Source organism: Corapipo altera, unplaced genomic scaffold (assembly GCF_003945725.1).
Source record: "Corapipo altera isolate COAL_440 unplaced genomic scaffold, ASM394572v1 68, whole genome shotgun sequence".
In the NCBI taxonomy this organism is placed as follows: domain Eukaryota; kingdom Metazoa; phylum Chordata; class Aves; order Passeriformes; family Pipridae; genus Corapipo; species Corapipo altera.
The window spans coordinates 5,476,073-5,496,724 of NW_020884919.1; the positions used below are offsets into that span (position 1 = coordinate 5,476,073).

The 20,652-nt window shown below is 37.9% G+C and overlaps 1 protein-coding gene across 1 annotated transcript in view; it reads left to right on the forward strand.

Moving 5' to 3' along the window:
- Positions 1–20,388, forward strand: part of LOC113953324 (von Willebrand factor D and EGF domain-containing protein-like) — a 175,189-nt gene extending 154,801 nt beyond the window's left edge. Inside the window, 4 exon segments of the mRNA XM_027656358.1 lie at positions 3,867–3,962; positions 5,166–5,261; positions 12,383–12,480; positions 20,305–20,388. Coding sequence (XP_027512159.1) covers positions 3,867–3,962; positions 5,166–5,261; positions 12,383–12,480; positions 20,305–20,319 — 305 coding nt within the window. The 3' untranslated portion in view covers positions 20,320–20,388.
- Positions 20,389–20,652: the final 264 nt, after the last annotated feature.

Consider the following 20,652-nt stretch of genomic DNA (forward strand, 5'->3'; position numbering starts at 1 on the left):
GAGCTTCATGGAGGTTGATAAAAAGAGTCACAAGAAGCACTTCACTGGGTCAAGTGAACCTGGAGGAGATAAGCCATGAAAAGGGTCACAGGAAATTTTAAGTGATTGCAAGGTCAAAATGCATTAAAGCCATCAAAGAGAAATGGCAGCTGCATAAAACAGAAAGCTCAGCAACTTGTGAATGCCTTTCATCACAAGGAAAGACGGCACATGTTTTTTATGATGTCCTGTGCAACACCTATGTTTTATCTTAACACCTGCAGTTGCTTGTTACCTTATCGAAATCAGCCCTTACATGAAATACAATATGTAACCATGCTTTTTCTTTAACCTGCATTATCACCTTCAGCATAGGCTTACCTTATCTAACACGCCAGTTTTGGAAAACACAAGATCATGGAAGTCTTGTCTAGTTTTAAAAAGTGGCCTTAAAGGATCGTGGTGCTTTAGAGAATTGAGTCACTATTGCATACGATATTCTGTGTGGAAATGTCAGTGTTGACTGTAAGGGGAATGGGACTAAGGCTTTAGTGACACTTAATGACTTGCAGCACGCTTCCACTCAGTATGTGTGGGTAGTACAGGACTCTCCCTACCCCCAGTGATACACCCTACCAAAGTGCATCAAAGGGAAGAGACAAATGTGTTTATATCCATGTCATTAGGGCCAGATCCCAAGGCAGATGGAAAACTTATCAAACCACTGTTGTCTCTGGGTCAAGATGCCAGGCTTTTTTTAAGGGGAGGGCAAAAAAAGAAATGTCTTTTCAAAGTCATGCCAGTGCCTGGGAGGATTGCAATAATTCGTTTTGCTCTCCTAGAGTCTGATAATTTATTTAGTTTTCCTGGGAGATGCTGTAACATTTTTGTTTGCTATTTTGAAATTGGAACTCCTCCACAGAGGCCAAGGAGTGGGACTAAAGAGGATCCAAACTAGTTATCATTAACAAATGCTGAAGTCTGCCTGATGGGTATTGAGATGGAATTGTATTTAAGAAAGTTAAAGAAAGGGAGAACAAGGTGGAGATGTCAGGCAGGAAAAGGGGTGAGATAACACATTCACATAAAGGTGCTGTGAATTCCTTGGCAAGAAGAGAAAGTATCTACCCCGGAGGGTAGGCAGGCAGAGGTGTTCCTCCAGTTCAGAACTTACTTGAACCCTTAGTTCCCTTTGAATTGAACTCCTTTGGATTTATCACTGAACTCAGAGATGCCATAAGTAATAAAGGCAGTTCATGCTATATTTTCACAGCTACCTGGTCATTTGTAAGGCAGTTGAACAAAGAAAGAGAGAAATGGATCCCAAGTTGAAAGTTAGTTTGAACTTGTGTTTTATTCAGATCAAGACTGGACCTCACCTGTTGATTAAAGTTTTACCAAATTACAGTGAAAACTGAGCTGGAAGTACAGTTATACACATAGCGAGAAATAGAAGTTAATGAAAAAGCACAGTAATCTGTCTCCCTGAAACTGAAGAAAGATTCTGTTGTACAATTTAAAATTTCTGCTATCAGCACAAAACAACCAAGAATGTGACTGTCTCTGTAAGGTTGAAAATATACAGAAAATGTAAGAGACAAAAGAAAAAAGAAAAAAAAAAAAAGGGAGAAATATCCATTTGAGCTAATGCTATTGTCCTTAGTTACTTTTTCTTGACTTTACTTTTCAAGAGGTGGACGAAAGACATTACACAAGTTTCATATGATCTCAAAACCAAATCTATAATTTTTAGGACAGCAGGTTAGCATTGGAAACACTATGGTCCATCAATATCACAAAGCATAAGGTCATTTGCAATCTAGAACCAAACCTTATGGTTTGGGATCATCTTTTCTAAATTCTGAATGTCCAAGCTGCTTTATAATTGAAATGCCAAGTCAAATACAACACAACAGAAAATTGTGGGTCAGAAGTCTATTATTGGAGATGTGAGATCAAAAGGGAGAGAAAAAGGAAGAGGCAAAATAAGAGATTAAATGATTTCAGAGTTATGGATGCCATGACATTTTGAACTCATCCTAGGTTTGAACTAGTGGTTGCAGCATTTTTTGATAGCTCAGCAAGAACTGTGGCTATCCGTTAGACTTAGTAAGCAGAGGCCAAGATTACAGCATGGATCAGGAGAGATGGAGAAAGAAGGAAATAGAGGATGACAGTTTAAGGGCTGGGATCCAAGCAGCTCTTATAAGCGTGGGCAAGTCTGCCCTGCTTAAGGGCAGGTCACTATGCTGAGGGATCCAGGAGTCTTGGCACAGGACAAAATGTAAATGTGGCAGCCAAGTAAGAGCAGCAATATAGTGCTAAAAGCTGCCAGTGCAGCAGCATCTGGACCGAAGGGATAGACCAGGACACAGAGTGCCACAAAAGCAATATTTCAGTACATTAGAGGAATAATTAGGGAACCTAAATTTACCAACCTAAAAATGCCTGATCATCCCTGAGAGAGGAACAGAAGGTTATTCTCCTGTCAAATAACAGTTGCTGTATTTTTGCATATTATTTTTTAGTAATCATTCCTATTTTGAAGCTCCTTTTAGGATTCCACCTTCTACAGTAAAGGTCTGAGGGAGGGTCGTGGTAGTTCAGAGTCCTGTATGTAGTGATGACTTGAAAATCAGAATTGCTGCAGCATTAGCATTCAAGTTCTGTTCTTACTGCTGATGTGCTAAAAGACATCACAACCTCAAGGCTAATGAAGGCACTGTAATGCTGTGCTTTAGCTGTCAGCCCCTCGGTGCCTGCAGAAGCAGGAAGCTGCTCCCTGCTGAGGAGGAGCTGGGTGCTCCACAGCCACCCATCTCTGCAAGTAGGGAGGGCTGGCACTGGTCACCACTGCTGTTAACGAGTCACTGGCAAATCCTCTGTATGGGTAAAGCTTCAAACATGGCAGGAGCCTTTCCACACAAATGTATTCTCACACCTTCACTGCCAGACTCCTCCTGACTTGGCTCTCATACCCCAGTCCAGACACTTGCTGTGTAACATGGCCTTTTGTACTCCACTCACTTATCAAATGCCTTCTTCCATGTGAAATGCAAATCATTCCCACTCCCATCATACCAGCACTGCCATGTTTCTGAATTATCCTGCCTCTGATGAGTCCTTCCTACACGTACCCTAACAGGCAGGAAGAAATAAGAGAAGAATTTGGGTACCTACCTATATCAAAGCAGGTTGGGATTGCAGATGTTTGACTTACCAGAACAGTGACATTTTAATGATGGATGTTCTAAGACAATACTGATAAATACAGCTTAATGTGAGACAATGTGAGAGCTTAGATTCCTAATGAAATCAACAAAAAAATCTCTGGTTTCCTCTGGTTGAAAGAAAAGCTTTTGATTTTATTTGTATGAAAGAATAAAGTAAAAAGGTAAGTAACTTAAATAATGGTACAAAAAGACAGTGGAGGAATAGATCTGTTTAGTCTTTATGCTTGGTTGAATGCAAAAACATACCCAAAATTGTGTGAAAGCAATCTATCCTCTTCAAGTCTTTTCTTATCCAAATGAACATCTGAGAACATGAATGAGGAATTTTCCATTGAGGAAGTGTAAGCTCTAACAATCATTTGGCCTACCCACTTGCTTTTCTGAGAATCTTTTTAATCAGTGCCTCTCTGCTTTTTCTGGTGAGGCAGCTCTTACCGGAGCTTCCCCCAAAGAGTTTCCACACAAGGCACAGCATTTTCTGGAAGGATTTACGGGAGTTATCAAGCTTTTGTGTTTCAGATTCTCAAATCCAAATTACTTTCCAGTTTTTTAATTACAAGCAGACGAACCTGCTGCAGGGAAGCAAGTAAGTCTCTCCTAAAGCCTTCTCTCATTTCCTAGCTACCACATTCTTCCCTTGATATGTTCCTGTAGGTGTCTGTGATCCCACGTGCATGAACGGAGGGAAATGTGTCCACCCAAATGTCTGTGACTGCCCATCTGGTTGGAGGGGAAACCACTGCAACAAACGTAAGCACCTCTTCAGTCCATCAAACAGATTATTATTACTTGGGCCAGTCAACATCAGTTGTAATCTTCTTTTAATACTAAAAAACAATATAGTGAATAAAATCTGTTTTGCTACTTCAGCAGTTTAAAGAAAGCTGTTTTTAAGTACAGGTAATGTAAAACATAAACAGTTGATGCTTGTAAAGGAGAAAAAGCTGTGTAGGGGAACCCTGGTTCTGCTTCATGCAGCTCTGTTGTACATCTTGTTATGGAAATTCATTTTTATAGTATTAAACTTGAAGCATTGATTTTATGTTTTAACAGCTTCACATATTTTGTTATTCATTTCATGGCTAGGCTTTGCGAATGAAGATTTGGGAATATTTTGTTATATTTTGCACAGAAATGTCATATATTTCAAAATACAGAACTATTTAAAGCCTGCTATAAAGCCTTCCAGACTGATGTACTCTCAAGGTCATTGGTGCATAATTTGGAGAATGACGTGTTCTTACTCTGTAACTCTACCAGATCTGACTACAGTTACATTAAAAAAAAATGTAATTAAAAAAAAAAACAAAAACCCCCTCTCACCCTGCAATATTTTCAAGGAATATTTTTCCTTACATGGATATTCATTACCATGAAGCTGACAGATAAACTGAATAAATTTATAATCAAGGTGACATCCTGTATGTAAACCAGATTAAAATATTGGCTTTTTACCCTTTGGGTCCTGATAGTAAATATGATTTCAGAACCAGTGGTTTGAATTTATAATATTAATAATTTATTCAGAAATACTGAAGAAAGGAAGTGTCTCTCACATATATACACCAAATCATGCACTCTTTCAGGATCTCTGAACAAACAACATATGCAACAAACATATCAAACTTTACTACGAAAATATTTATTTTTGACATGGAACACATAATAGGCATATGACACACATGAATATGTCATATGGAGATTATTCTCAGCTGATGGTGAGCTGAGCATTAGAAATTACAAGTCTCCCAGTAGAGAGTCATCAAAGATAAATTTCTTAAGAAGAAAATATCAAGGAATCCTGAATACTGATTATGTGATGAACAGAACACATTCACTTCTCTGGAAGTTAGCCATATGGAACAAAGCCTAGCAGGTCACCTTTCAGACAGACCTTGAGCACACAGATATATCACGTACATCTTCTCACTTGTTTCATGTCAACCTGTTCAGCTGTTTGCCTGCAGAAATGTCTGAACGGTGGAGAATGTGTCGGTCCAAACATCTGCGAGTGCTCCAGAGGATGGGTGGGAATGCTGTGCCAGACCCGTAAGTGATCCTTCATTTACCACAGCTCTGTAACCATGCACATAGCACTGGAGATTTTTATGCATTAAATTCTCTCCTATGTGTGTATTGTGTTAGGTTTATGGTTGAACTCAATCATCTTAAATGTCTTGTCCAACCTAAATTATTCCATGATTCCATTATGTGTAAAAGTCAACCATAACATGATTAGCACCTAAATTCTGCCTTTTATTTGTCAGAACTGTCCTATGCTGCCAGTAAAACTATTACTTTCAAAGACATTTCTGGACTCAACCTCAGCATGAGAAAGAGGCCTGACTCATCTTTTTATTATGTGGATCATGAGCTCAACCTGTCAGACAAAATAAATAGTTTTTAAATTCAATAATTTGAAATATAAGGTAAAAAAGAGAGATTCAAGGAGAAAAGGAAATACCTAGGTGGCATTAAGCACAGAAAGAAATCCTGTGTATCTGCCAACCTTAGGGCCAGACCCTGTAAATCCTCCGTGTTCAGACTGACCACCAAGATGGCTGGAATTATTTGCATTTGAAGGGATTGGAAGACCAGAAATAGGAAGAGACCTGTTATTGCCAGTTACAAACAGGGTCACTTCAGTTTGTGTCTGCTATTAGCTTTACAGCATAAGGAGATGAGGAAAATATCAAGGCATTATCCCCTTTAAAGGGCAATCTTCCTTTCCTCTCACACTCGCAGAGCATAATTACTTATGGAAATCTTTTGTCAGTGAAATCCCAATGGCTGTGTAATTGTTTCTTTGTGCCAGCTGTCTTCTAGTTCAAACATGGGGATATTTAAAGTTATTTATTCATTGGTGACATACTCTTGACTCAGTTTTTTAAATAAATAAACAAATAGTGCTTGTTCCTGTGAAAGACAAGTAAGACTTACTGTCATTGACAATTTCTGCTGTCCTATGCAGGCACACAAGCCCAGGTAACTTTTTATAGATCTACCTAACCTTTGAAACTTTCCTTCAAATCCCTTCACTTGCTAATCACTCGGGTTTTACTATTTCTTCCCATGTTTTCACTGTACTGAGACATTAAATAATTTTTATTTTTTTTTTTTGTCCAAAAGGATCTGGCTGAAAATCCCAGCCCCCACAGCAAACCCAAATAATCACCAGGTGGTTGGAATTTCTGGGTTTTTAAGGGGAAAGAGAGCAGATGGTGAGGTCTTATAATGTTACTCCAGGGTATTTACAGTGAGGCAGGGGTGAAACAGGGGAACAGGAAAGTCTTCATCCTCACAGATGTTAGGCAGAAAATTTTGCATAGAAGTGTAATCCCTGAAAGCAAGTCGGGTTTTATGTTTTAATGAGAGGTTATTCCCTCAAATCCAGAACTCGATGAAAAATGTATTTACCTGCCTAAATATAAAAAGCCTCCTGAGTGCTTCCCTTTCTCACCTTCCCCTCAGCTCTGGCACTGCCATGCAAGCCGCTGACTGTAACCAACCTCTGGTTGCCTCTTTCTGTTGTCCTTGTTTTGCTTTGGCCCTTTTCCCGTCTCCCAGCAGGACAGGGATAGTGGGCCAAATCCACACACTCTGCCAGAGCCAGTGTGTTTCTGGAAGGAGGTGTTTGATTCATCTCACTACTCCCCTCTGCAAAACTGCTTTGTAACATTTAAGCTCCTGAGGTTTCCCTGTGCTCAGCATCCCCTTCTTGCTTGGATGTGTGTGCCCAAATTCTGGGCTTCACTAAAGTATTAACAAGGCTGAAGATGGCCTTGATTTGCACACTTTTACTACAGACTTTTGCTGTTAAACTCAATAACAGAGCAAAATGTTCACATTTTAAGCTAAGAAAGTAGTAGCAACATATTATTCATTATATTCAAATATTAAGATATTTATTATTTATGCTTACTTATTCTGTAACATTGTATTGAAACAATAACTATTGTTGATTATACTGTATGTGAATCTAATACTATATATTATCTATTAATTCTATATTTTCATATGATTAATCTCAAATGCTTTCATTTTATTAATCTCACTTGTTTCCATTTCACAATGTAAATATTTCACCTCACTCTACAAGTAACAAACCAGAGGATAACTTTTCTCAGCAATCACTGTACCTTCTCCACTATCCAAAATCCATTATGTCTGGATTGCTTCTCTGGGTTTTTTTCTAGGGTAGGAAAAGATTAATTAACCCAAGCTTCATTCTTTGTTTGCAGCCTGTGGATTTACTCAGCTGCCCTTATTGAGATGGCAGAGATGGAAATGCAGATACAGGTTTCATCTACAACTTGAACCTCATTTTTTCGTAACATACATCCAACAGGGTGACTAAACCAAAGGATTTGCAGAGACTTACACTACTATTTTCTGGACACTTTTCAGATGGAATAAATTGTTTCAGTCCTCTCTACTGAGACAGCCAGAGTAGGCCACTAAACCCAAAAAGGAGACCATGGACCAATACTAAAAATTTATATTGGACATCTACTTTTCATTTATCTTTAAAAAGTCACAGATCACCTTCACCAGTGCAGTTTCTAAGCCTACATGGACAGTTCAAGAAGATATTTGGAGGCAGCAGTAGATACAGCTGCCACAATAAATATTCTCTAAATCTTTTCTCTTCAGCCTTCTATAAAACCAGAAAAAGCAAAACATGACATTCTCTACTTTTAGGTCTCTAATAACTAAATTTAATATTTACAACTGAAAATACCAATGTCTCAGATTTTCTCCCACCTTTCACCATGAAAAAAGACATAGATCTTTTTTACAAGTGATAACTTAAAATGCTTCAGCCTTCCATCAGACAAACCCAGTGGCTGTATCCTAGAACAAATTTTCCATTCTCCTGTAACGACGATTGGTAAAGTCTAAGTCGGGACAATTTTGTGTCTAAAATATTTTGAAAATGCCTCAGAGAGACCTCTGTAATATCAGAGATCTTCACCACACATTAAGGGGCTTATATCTAATCTGGAACAGGTCTGATGCATTTTAGGGATGAAATCACACAAGCAAAAACTCTGCCTCTTTTGCAATGATGCACAATGAAATTTCATGTCCGTGTAATGCAGTGAATTATGATTTCTTAATGCTACAATCAGCCAAACTCACAATGGCATTCCAGAGACATCTGTGCAGGATTGTTTATTTGCAGTTTCACCCATCTCTGGCTACAGCTAAACTAAAGAATTTGGCAAGATTAAAAGAAGAGACTTCTAGGAGGCACTGGTAATGGATAAAACACAGTAGTCTTCCTTTATCAGACTGTAAATAAAGAGGTCAGTCAAAAGAATAGTTTTCTTCCCCACTCATCTGTAACTGAACTGAATAGCTTCTGAAAGAGAATCGATAAAATAGGTCATTTGTCCCAACAAATAAGGTATATGGTGGAATACACACATTATCCTTGATAAATACCTATGACTTTGAGGAGCACAGTTTAAGGAATAATGGTCAAGTTTCAGACTGTACAGCAAATGTAGGGAAATAGACTTTTGGAAGGACAGGTTCAAAAAAGTAATTGGAAATATTCAAAATGTCTCAACTGCAGAAAGCAGAAGCTTTATAGATTAGGCTTCTTCTATTAGAAGCTTTTTTTTTTCTGGTTTGACTCTTGTTTTCAGCTTTCATGACAGCAGCAAAAACATTCAAAAACTTCCTTCTGTGAAAAGAAAGAAACGGTATCCAAGGGTCACCTTGTGTTCCCATTAGAGATTTCCTTTCCATTCCATATTAGATATCCAGTCTAAAGCTCCAGCCTATGAGCTGGAGGGAGGCAAGGCTTTCCCTTGCCTCCCATGGTGGTAACTCATATCTCTATTTTCATGAGATAGGAAAGAAACATTAGACCAAATAAGTCAACACCTGGCAGTACAATCTCATTATCCCAACAAATATAGCCAAAACACAACCCAGTACATTCAGAAGGCTTCCAGCCAGGAGTATAAATCTGTTTTTTAAGGCCCTGAATGCAGGATCAAGGTATAATTCTGATAATTAATTATAAAGTATAAGAAGGTTATAGTTGTGAAGGATCTTCGTCATTAAAATTCATGCTGCTATCTTCTGTTCTAATATTATTGAACCCATACCAGCTCCTCATTGCCCTTCAGAATATCTTCTCTTTATTTGCATGTTATAAGTGTCAAGCTTATGGCCTTATAATTTCCTCAATATTCTCCCCCGTTCTCTCTCTGCCTTGAACAACATCTCAGGCAGGCTTTCTTCCAGCCTTCCTGTGTAACCCTTTCAAACCCTAAAAAAACCAGAAAATTCTTTTGAAAAGAATGTCGTTTGCATGCAAATTATAGCTCTGTTCTTTTAACATGCAGGGATAAATCTCTTTCTGTAATTGGCATTTATTGATTATAATTTTAACATAAGCTTAGCTTGTTAAATGACTTTGCTGAATCTGTACAGGATAATGCATACATAGCCAGTGTCATTTTTAGTGTTTAGAGGCTTAGCATCCCTTGTAAATACATTTATGAAATATTCATTTGAACTTCAGCTATGTTATTATCCCCTGTGATGTCAATTCCAATTTTCCTCCAAAATGTTTTTAACTTTTCTCCTGACTGAGCTCTTGTTTTTCTGAGCACTACAGGAAGAAGCAGGAGGTGGACATAGAGGGACAGGCAGGTATCAAAGGATGAAAAAAGGAGGGAATAGTTTCCCTCTCTTTATTCTGTTTGCACCAGAAAAACCACAGGCAGAAAAACAAAACAAAACAAAAAAGCCTGGTACCTTATCTAATGCCTCTTCTTCTGCCCATGTCTGCAAGAACACCCCCAGATGATATAGGGGTCTATAGAAAAATCTTTGCATTACCTGTTATTTGATCCACTACCAAGCTGAAAGGAGATTCAGGTTCCATTTTTCCCCAGCCCAAGTTCATCTGAAATGAAAAATAGAAATGTACACAGTTGTCTCATTAATAAGAGTATCATACTGAGTTCTTTCTCTTCCTACTTATCATGCAGAGGAACAAAACTGGAGTGGGCACAAGGAGACCCTTCTGATGACAATGCTAACATGTTTTTGTTCCAGTGAATGAAACTTTTTCCAATTATAAATCTGAGCCCTTTCAAGGTTCGTGGAGGAGCTGGAGAAGCAGTCAGCAGCTGATGAGCTCACTGTTCTATCTCGAGTGTCATTCCAACCATCCTCTGCCCCATCCACACCCAGAATTCAAACTTGGCCTTCACCTCACAGAAGAAGGAGAAATTCAGAAGTTTGCAATTGGCTGTTCTGGATCTTAAGGAATGTTTTGCAACAGACACCTAAAAAAAACATGTTTTCTTCTTAAAATCTTGTTTCAAGAAAACAGCACTTTTACCTTTTCGAAACATCAGAAATACATCAACTAGCTCATACACTAGGAAGGCAAGTTCCCAGCTCCAGGTCACTGGAGTCCCACAGCAAATCACCACTGACACAGCTGACTTTTCAAACAGGAGCACCTGAAGGTCAGCAGCACATGCAGGTCTCTCTGTGTTCTTGTTCTGGACACGTTATAGGTCAGTGGTTCTGACACAACATGAACGCTCAGTACCTGACTGCGCTCCTAAGGGTAAGAGCAGTTTGTAAAGCTGTTTACAGCCTCTCCTCTTTAAGATGTGTATAGTGGCAGTAAGTCTGGTTCTTCCCTCCTCTGCCCCATAGCTAGCAGGTCTGAAGTTTGCTGTAGATATTTAGATTTTAATGTTGCCTGGCAAAATCTCAGCCTCCTCACTGAATGTTAGCTGCCATGGTAATCTGATAGAACAAAACCAATACAAATTCCAGGTGTTGTCCAACATCTTGCCATTGGCCTCCCAAGGTCATTATTACAATTATTATAGCTTTGAGAATCACATTTGGAAAGCTTAGGATCTCATAGTGTATCCTAAAGAAACTTCACTACCCTGGTCTATCTCTGAGACTACCAATCTCAACACAAAGTATTTGCATGAACTCAAATCTGTGTCAAAATCAGAACCTAAGTCCAACAAAGTGACAGTTTGGAAGCTGATCCTTAAGCCCCAGAATATTTTAAAGTTAATTTTCTGTAAAAAAATTTCCTCACGGGGATACAGCAAATTCATTCAAAACCAATGGAATGTTTTGATCTATAATGAAGGAGATGGTGTAGAATCATAGACATGGGTCTACTTTATTTTCAGCTCTGTCTTAATGGTGCATGGTTGGCAGCTTCCTACATGCCTCTGCCACACAAGAAAATATAAAAAGCCACTTGTTGATTCACTTCTGACCAGTTTTGAAGGCATTTAATTTGGCTGCCTGTAACTAGGATACAATATTCTGGCAATATTTATGGAAGGTTTAACTCAAGAGATCTAATTAAAATACTGTGACATGTGTGTTCTTCTTGAATTGGTGCCCTATGAATTGGCTGTTCTCTTTCCTCTATGCCAAAACAATGTCATAACAATAGAAACTGCTAATGAGGATAAAAAACTAGCTGAAAATTGATTAATTATTTTTTCTATCTTAAAAAAAAACAAACCACTGATTCTTTTATTAACAGAATATCTTCACATTAATGGGCCTCTATGAATATTAGATTATGGCACTCTAGATAAGATAAAAAAATTTTCTGATTCCTTTTTCCTTGGGATAAGTAGCTTGTTACTGATTCTGTGTGCCTATGAAATCACATGTTCTTATACCCTGGTTTCCAGAGGTGCAAAGTGTACAGTTCATCAAATTCTCCCATTTATTTATTTATGGTGTTAACATCACCTTTGGAAGTACATCTTTAACATATTTTTTTATCTCAACTCGAGACCCCATCTTTTAACAGCTCTTATTGATTTCGATTGGAACGAAAGAAAATCAATTTTGGCACAAATCTTACCCAAACATCAATGCCCAGAATGTATCCTGGTTTTCAAAATTAGGCCTTGAACTGATCCATTTCCAACTGAGCCGAAGTTGTTGCTTTGCTACAGTCTTCCCTTTCCTTGTCATTGGGAAAAAAGAAAAAAAGTAAAGGAAATGGTAAACATAAGAGACACGCAGGCATAAAAAGCCTGTGAAAAACCATCTTTAATTTTCAAGAGCATCTAAATATTCAGTTCCTAATGAAAAGACTTAGAATAAGTGTATTTCTAAAGAACTTTGTCTTTCATTTTTAGCACTCTGTGAGCAAAAATGTCTATTTGGAAGCAGATGCATAAGACCAAATGTCTGTGCTTGTAGAAGTGGCTACACTGGTTCAGCATGTGAAAGGAAGGTAAGGTCCAAACCCACTGACTCTTATGGTAAGGAAAAAAATATTCAAATGTAATTGAAATTGTTTATAGGTAAAGGGATTAAAGTTTTGTTAACCTTATGGAAGATGTAAATAAGGTTATAGAATATTTTAAATGGAGTTTAATGGCTGCTCAGCTGCAAACTAACCCTGTATCCAAGTTCTAGATAAAATTTTCTCTTATGGAGCAGTTTAATATTTCAAACATAGAACCCTGAAAAGGTGTTTCTATTCTGGTAGTTGGGGTCATCCTCAATGTAGTGTTTCAGTCCAAACCCACTAATTATCTACAGAGAAAAACCTGGAGAAAAACATCCAGTTGCAGTCCAGGCAAGTCTGGAACCTTTTTGAATTCCAAGGGCAACCTTCTCCTCCCTGCTAGACACCCCTCACTTGTTTTTCATCTCCCTGCCTTCCTAACTTTGCCTCCTGTTCACAACATGAAATCTCAGGTCTTGCACTCAGGAGGTCTGTGAGCAAAAATTACTCTTGTTCCCTCCTTCTCCACTCCAGTTTCCAAAGTCCACAGACAAGTCACTTCTTCATGCTGAGCTTGACCTCAAACTCTGCATCAAATGTCACTACAGACCTACCTAAAGGCAAAACACCAAAGCATTCTCATGGTCAGAGGGGGATCTTTGTTATTTCTCCAAGTAACTTTGTTAGAGGCTCTTTTCCAAGATGAGTCCAGTTCATGCAAATATGTTTTGTATGAATTTGAGAAGCACTGAGTTGAGAAATAAGATATGTCCAGCAACCAGCACGGTTTGCAAGGTTATAGAATATCTGACAGCTGGGTTTGACCTGACCGTCACATCAGCTTATGTCCTCAAGTCCAGTTTATGTCCTGCATCATCACTAAGACAAAACTGTCTGGGTTTTTTTTAAGCCACAGTCATTTCCTGTAACTCAAACACTATTCCACTATTCCACTTGACTGGCCCAATTTCCACATCTGCAAACAGGAGGGTTGCCCTTTCATTTACCTACACTGAAAGGCTGGGGGCAAAAATCAACGTATTTTCCTTTCAATTACACAAAGCATTAAGAGAAACCATGAAAATCTGTTCAGATAGTCACTTAATTCTGTTAATGATAATTAGATTTTAATATCACAATTAAAGTTCTGTATAGATTTTCCTAACAGGTACATTCTCATACTAAACTACAGCTCCTACACCAATACGGAAATGCAGCTGATGTAGATAAGATGAGTAAATGTTGTAATTTTCCATATATAAAAAAATCTATTAAACAGGTTGGCTGTGGCCTAGGAAAGTGAGGTGCACATTTTCTCAAATAATTAACAGAAGAAGTCTAAATGGAAGCAGCAATAAGATAAGATAAACTGGAATTATTCTCTGCAGTTGCTTATATCCAGGAGAATTCCCTTTCAAGGGTCAAGATTTACCCTTTTGGATCCATCAGAGTGAGATTCCCAGTATTACTTTAGAGCATTATTCTAGTTGTGGATGTGCAAAGTAAGATATTTGTCATTTCAGAAATGAAGTGGAACTCTGTTGCACTTAAGAGAAAATACTAAAACAAACAATCAGCCCTCCTTTATCACAAGAATAAACTATTACATACTAAATCAGTCCTGAAAGAAAAATAAAGCAGAAAAAAAGAAAACTTTGCAAATAATGTATGTTCAAAATGCCAAGTCATCAGTGGCACATGCAAACAGACGTGTCTCTCTAGCTGTGATTCATCTCACATTTTTTAAGACTGTCTGAAGCACTCTTCATTTTCAGGGCTTATTCTGCAGAAATACTGATTGGCCACACTGATATGGACGTGCATTGCTTTGATGTGAAGAAGGAAATGTTCTGAATAAAAGAGACTTAACAGGTTTCCTTCAATCCATGAGCCTTACTGAAAGCTAGAATCAAAGCTAGTAATTAAAATTATGGATTTCATGGTGTCTATTTTAAATTACATGGCTTATGTTTTATGAAAGCAAATGAGCTACCCCTGCAAAAAATCAAAATTATGAGACGTCAAAATATAAAAATCATTTACTAGCGTGGATTATAGTAAATTGTACACATACCCATATTTCTGTAAAAAAGTTGGGACAATACGCCTCCCAAGAGTTTCTTTATCAGACTGGATTGGGTTTAAGCAAACAAACTGAGTAGGCTTTAATCAACTCCTTCTCCAAACCTGTCAGTCATGGCGATCTCACAATTTATCTAAGTAATTGTTTAATTATTTGACTACATTATTTGAGCACAGTTTTGCTTTTCCTGACACTAAACATAAACCAAATCTGTTGCAAGAAAACTGATACTTCTTGGGACAACCTTGATGGGAAAAGTTGGCTCAGTTCTTTCAGTGACAACATTTACACGTCTGAAGAAAATGAGAGTCTCGGCTGCCTAATTTCATCCCATTTTCCAAAGCTAAACCAGTCGAGTTGCAAACCTTGTTCTCTGTTACTTGTTTAAACTCCAGTTTCTCCATGTCCTTCCTGATGTGCTGTAGCCCAGCAGATGCCTCCCTGTGTGGCTCTCCTGTCTCTGATTAATAAATTTACAGCAAGAGATTTACATTTTGCTGTGACAGCCTTACAACCAGCTCAGTCTTTTCCACAGTCCTGACACCTTATCACTTATTTCCCATTTGGCATTTGTGCAGTTGACTTTACCTCTGAAAGCACCATCTTTATTGTCTTTACTTAATTTTCTCTTATGGATTTCAAGCTGTTTCACCCATTTATCAAAAAGATTTTTAATTCTAAGCCTGCTTGCACAGCATCCAAGTGCAACATTGTTCAAAAATGTGACATCTCATTGTCTAAGACATTAATGAAAGTGGAGAATAGTAGAAAAATCAGGACCTACAGACTTGATAAAATTATTCCTTGATAATGCTTTCTCAAACAGGCCTTGCTCCTCATTTATTTGTTATGAATCATACTTACTGGCATGACTGTCTGAGTCAGACCAGAAGCCTCTCTAAAGTGAAGAACATCTGTTCTTTGTGGACAGAGTGGCTGTTTACCTCACTAAGCTTGAGGAGCTTATAAATTGACTGTTTAATAATTTATGGTAATATCTCTCCAGATACCAACTTGGTCTGAATCTTTGGCTGTCATTCTCTTACTTTTCCTTCTTTTTCCTCATTTAAAGAGATGTACTATGCTTATTGGGACTATTTATATCCTTTGGGAGTTCTCAAAGCAAATCACTGCTGCTTTAGAAACCGCCTCCTTAAATATGCTGGGGTAACTGTGAGTATCTCTTGACCTGGAAAAGCTGCTTCATGTAAAGACCCTTTTATTTGCTAAGATGTTCCATATGGTGAATTAATACACAGTAGATAGTATCACATAAATTCAAATCCCAGTTTATTGCCCAGCCATTTAACCTTGTAAAGAGACCTTAAATCTGACTTTTCTGAATTTAAATACTCAGTTCCTTACCTATTCTCCCTTGCATTCCTGGTCCCTTGTTAAATCTGATCATGTCAAACCTTTTGTCACATTTAACCTTTCTAAGACTGAAGAAAAGGCACTAAGCACATTAGCCTTGCCTGTGTCATCTGCAACCTTCTCTCCTCCCTGCTGGATTCACCACTATCTTTTGCTGTGGGAATTAAAACTCATGCTTTGCTCTGTTTCTGTTACGAGTCTTCAAATAATGGGAACAATATAGTAGCAGTGACACACAAAGTTGTCAAAAAAGCCTGGATTAAATTGGAGAGGAACAGCCTTTTCCCTTCCTTCAGCAGCAGCTGACAGGGATGTTCTAGGAGACTGTACCTAAAGCTAAGTGAATCCTGCCATCCTCCTTTTCCCAAGGAAGGAGATGCAAGGTAATTGCCTCTTTTAGGCAGTTGGGAGAGTTAGTGAAATCGGTTAAGGAAACTGATTTCTTCCTTTAAACTTAATTTTTGTTTCTTCAATTTACTCTCACAAAATTTGAGGGAAAAATTCGTTTTTGGCAGATTCTTTTTCCACAGTGTAGACTGAAACCACTAAGGAGACAGATGCAGGCAACTGGAAAAAAAGACCTCACTGCAGAACTTTTTTCCTACCATCTAAATAGTGCCTGAAGTCTGGTTTTGCCAGTTCATTTGGAAAAGCTGGATGGCCCATATTTGCCTAAACAAGTTAATTCCCCTCTCCCTGCTGTAATCCTCAGTATCGTTCCCCATTGTGCATATAAGATTCCTGGAGGAACAATATACGTATCCCTAAATTATTCATCATCTACATCCTATTCCTCACATTTATATTGCCAATTGATTTGCAATTCATTTTCTGACATTTTTGGTTTACTTTGTTTTGGGCTTCTGCTAAACAAAGCCTGCCAACAGCATTCCTCGGAAGGCTAATGAACTCGCTAGAATAGCAATCACTCTCTTAGAAACCTTCTGCGTACTTTTAATTTGTATTGACTCTCTGAGAGATCCAGATAATTTAGCAAGTTTCGTGGCAGACATGAAGACAAATGCTCCTGCTGACTTTCACATTCAGAGCAGCCATTAGAGCACATTTATTCGGGGCTGCAAGGGGTGACCCAAACAAAACAGACTAAACAAAACTCGTTTCCAGTGAAACTACAGTTAAAAACTTTGGCATTAGTCCCAAGAGAGACCAAGGCAATCACTGCATCATTTTGTACAACTGGGAGTTTTTCCTAAAGCTGAAATTGATATTGTATCTGTTGTTCTGACTGATACCATCACGCTTTCCTTGTTGTTTTTGCCTTCCTAAATGGATTAAAGTAATAGCATTAATTAAGCCGACAGAATTAATTTAAGTTAAACAATGTTATCTAGTTAGATATAAATGGTACATAATATTACACTACAAGCTATCGTGATGGTGTATTTTCCCAATAAGAGTTTAAATATTAATGTGCTAAACTTGTCTGTCTGTTGAATATTTATCCTAAGACATAAAGGTACTGAGAAATGTAGCCTGTTACAGAAAATAATAATTAAGAACAGTTATATCTTGTAGCAGATATTTTTAACAGTGGAATTTAGCAGTGAATTGAACAGCAACAGGACATTCATTGCCTAGGAATGAACCCAGTGACTACCTCCCAAAGATTAAACATCCTATTGATTTCAGTACAGCCTGAAAATACATGATGTTTTTAATAAACAATTTCTCATATTAGGCAAGCCTTTGCTGCAGCTAGTGACCTTCACATCACTATTACTTTCTTCATTTATACATTGAGAGACATTAAACCACAAATCAGGGTGCTCAAGTTATATAAGCTGTATTCAGCATCAGTCAATACACAAGTTAGTCACCTGTGGAGTTTTATGAAAAAATGGCTTGACTCTTTGTAAGTTATTTGACAAGTAAATGGAAGTAATATGAGGTTAGCAAGGCAAAGTCAAATGCAGTATCGAGCTACACATGTATGTTGGTCCGACTATTTGCACATTACAAAGGAATCTAAGGGTATTTAATGCAATTCAAGCAAGAAAAAAGACTCTGACTTCCTCATCATATCACTGAACACCTTCAACACATATCCTTGTTCATGTATTCAGGTTGAATTCAGAGGCATCATGTTACACTCTAATTAATCTAGACCTAGAGGCACCCAAATGCCCAAATAATTCCACACAGAGTTGCCCCACCAGGTGAATCTGCCTGCTCAGGTCCCTGCTAACCCAGGAGCAGGTCTCCACGTATGCTCCATCCTACTGGTGACAAAGCTTGTCTAGTTCTTAAAGGATTTAAAGACCTATGGTAATGCTCAGTGTGAATACTTAAATTCCCTTTTAGTTTCAGAGAATCTTATGATGAAAGAAAACTTATAGAAGTGTTCCTTTTGGACTTCTGCTGCTTTCCTACAGTAAAAGGATGCAGCCTATATATTCTCCTTAAGACAGAAAAGTATTTCTGATTTGGAAATCACAGTGCCTTTCTTTAGTTCTCATTAGCTTTTCATGAATAGAGGAAAGTTTTCCCTTAGGTACTTTGGCTTGAATTGACACATGTCTTCAGAATGCAGTTTTGGGGTGGTTGCAGACAGGTCTGTGTAACATGAATACTTAGAAGTCTCTGCCCTATTTGGTACTCAATATGTGTTCCAACTTTCTTCACACGTGATTCTACTGAAAGAAAACAGGACTGGGCCTTTGCAGCACATTAAATTTCATAATATGTCCTACTTTGTACATAAACATAAAGAAATACATATGTCCAAAGAAGGGCAAGGGAGCTGAGGAAGGGTCTGGAGCACAACTCTTAAATTATGCAGCTGAGGGAGCTGGAGGGGCTTAGCTTGGAGAAAAAGAGCCCCAGATGGGGACCTTCTCACTCTCTACAACTACCTCAAAGGAGGCTGTAGCCAGGGAGGGGTTGGTTTCTTCTCCCAAATAACAAGTGACAGGACAAGAGAAAATGGACCTAATTTGCACCAGGGGAGGTTTAGGTTGGATATTAGGGGAAAATTCTTCAAAGAAAGGGTGATCAAGCAATGTCATGGGTTGCTCAGGGAAGTGGTGAAGTTGCCATCCATGGAAGTATTTAAAAGACATGGAGATGGGGCACTCAGGGGCACAGTTACGGGTGGATTGGTAGTTCTGAGTTAACAGTCAGATTTAGAGGTTTTTCCCAACCCAAATGGTTCTGTGATTCTATGATTTTATATACATATATAAATTTACACATACAAATATGCATATCTAAAATCCAGACAGATATTTCTGCATAAATGTGTATACAGATATATATAGAAATATGTAATATGGCAGAGACATGCCCATATATCTATATTTGACTTCAATAAATACATATACTCTTCTAGATATTAAACACCTTTTGTTCATGTAAACTCAAATCCTTGTTCTAACTAAAACTGTTTAAATTGCAGCAGGCACTTGTAGGAGTCCTTTCATATAAAATAAACATGCCATGTACTACTTACAAATAAACAACTGCTGCCTGGATATATCACTACCAGAAACTAAGGTAGGGTATTTTAGAGTCAAACTGGAAAGTAAAATTTGGATACATGATGCTAATATCAAGGTTAACCTGTCATATCAAAAACAGATATATCAAGACTAAGGAGCATCTTTCTTCTTGTCCTGAATAGTAAATTAATATCAACCTCTTTATGTGCTTTATAATATAGATTTCTATAAAAATGCCCTTCAAAATGGGTTCTTAAATCTATGTGCTAGCATAAAATAAAACTTTTCATATCATCTCTTATCTTGTTTTGGGATAAAGAAAATTTGCTCATGTATTTAAACAAGGGTGATATTCCTGGACAACTTCTGCTGCATGAAAATGGGATAAGTGCACTGAAACACTTTCAGGCAAGAAGCCAACAATCTCCATGCGTTATACAGAAGTGGCAGAGTGATTTTTTTTAAGGCACACCTGCTTTAGATGAAAGAAATTGAATTCCAACTCCATAACTGTCAAGCACCACCGCAAATAATAGAGCCTAAGCCTAATCATTTCAGCAATATAGCTATTTTCCTGTTGAAGCGATGGAGCAGAAATCAGCCATAGCTAGATGATATCACTTTATGTGCATGCTTTGGGAACACTTCCATTCATCATTTCACTGCTTAATCCCTTTCAAAAACATGTTCTTCATTCCCCGGTTAATAAAAACTTTGGTTGCCTAAGTCAAAATTGTGAAAAAAAACCCCAAAGTGGACTGTGATTTTGCCATAATTACATAAATTCCAGAAAAATACAGCAACTACAATAAATCATTGGAGCACTTGCACGTAATATTTCTTACATGACTTGCATGAGGCTGTTTCTTCTGCAGTTCCATAAGCAGCTGAATCCTCATTTCTTTTTTACAGCTCCCAATAGGATGAAGATAACAACAGGACAATGAAGACAATCGTTTGGGTATCAGTAATCGGGAACTGAGCACGTTTTTCATTTGGGAAGATACAGTGTGAAGAAATTGCTAGTTCTCTCTCTTTTAGCCTTATATAATCTCACAGAGAAGAATTAAAAAAAAAAGCCAAACCCCTTCTCATATGTCAATAAACCTACATTTATTTTCAAACCTGTCTGTGGCAAGACTCAAATTCGTGATCCAGGGCTGTAGTGACACCAGTACCACTGCTCCTGACATCAAAAAGGTTTTACAGACCACGGTACAGACCATTTTATAGAACAATTTCCTCTTTTTCTTTTTTTTT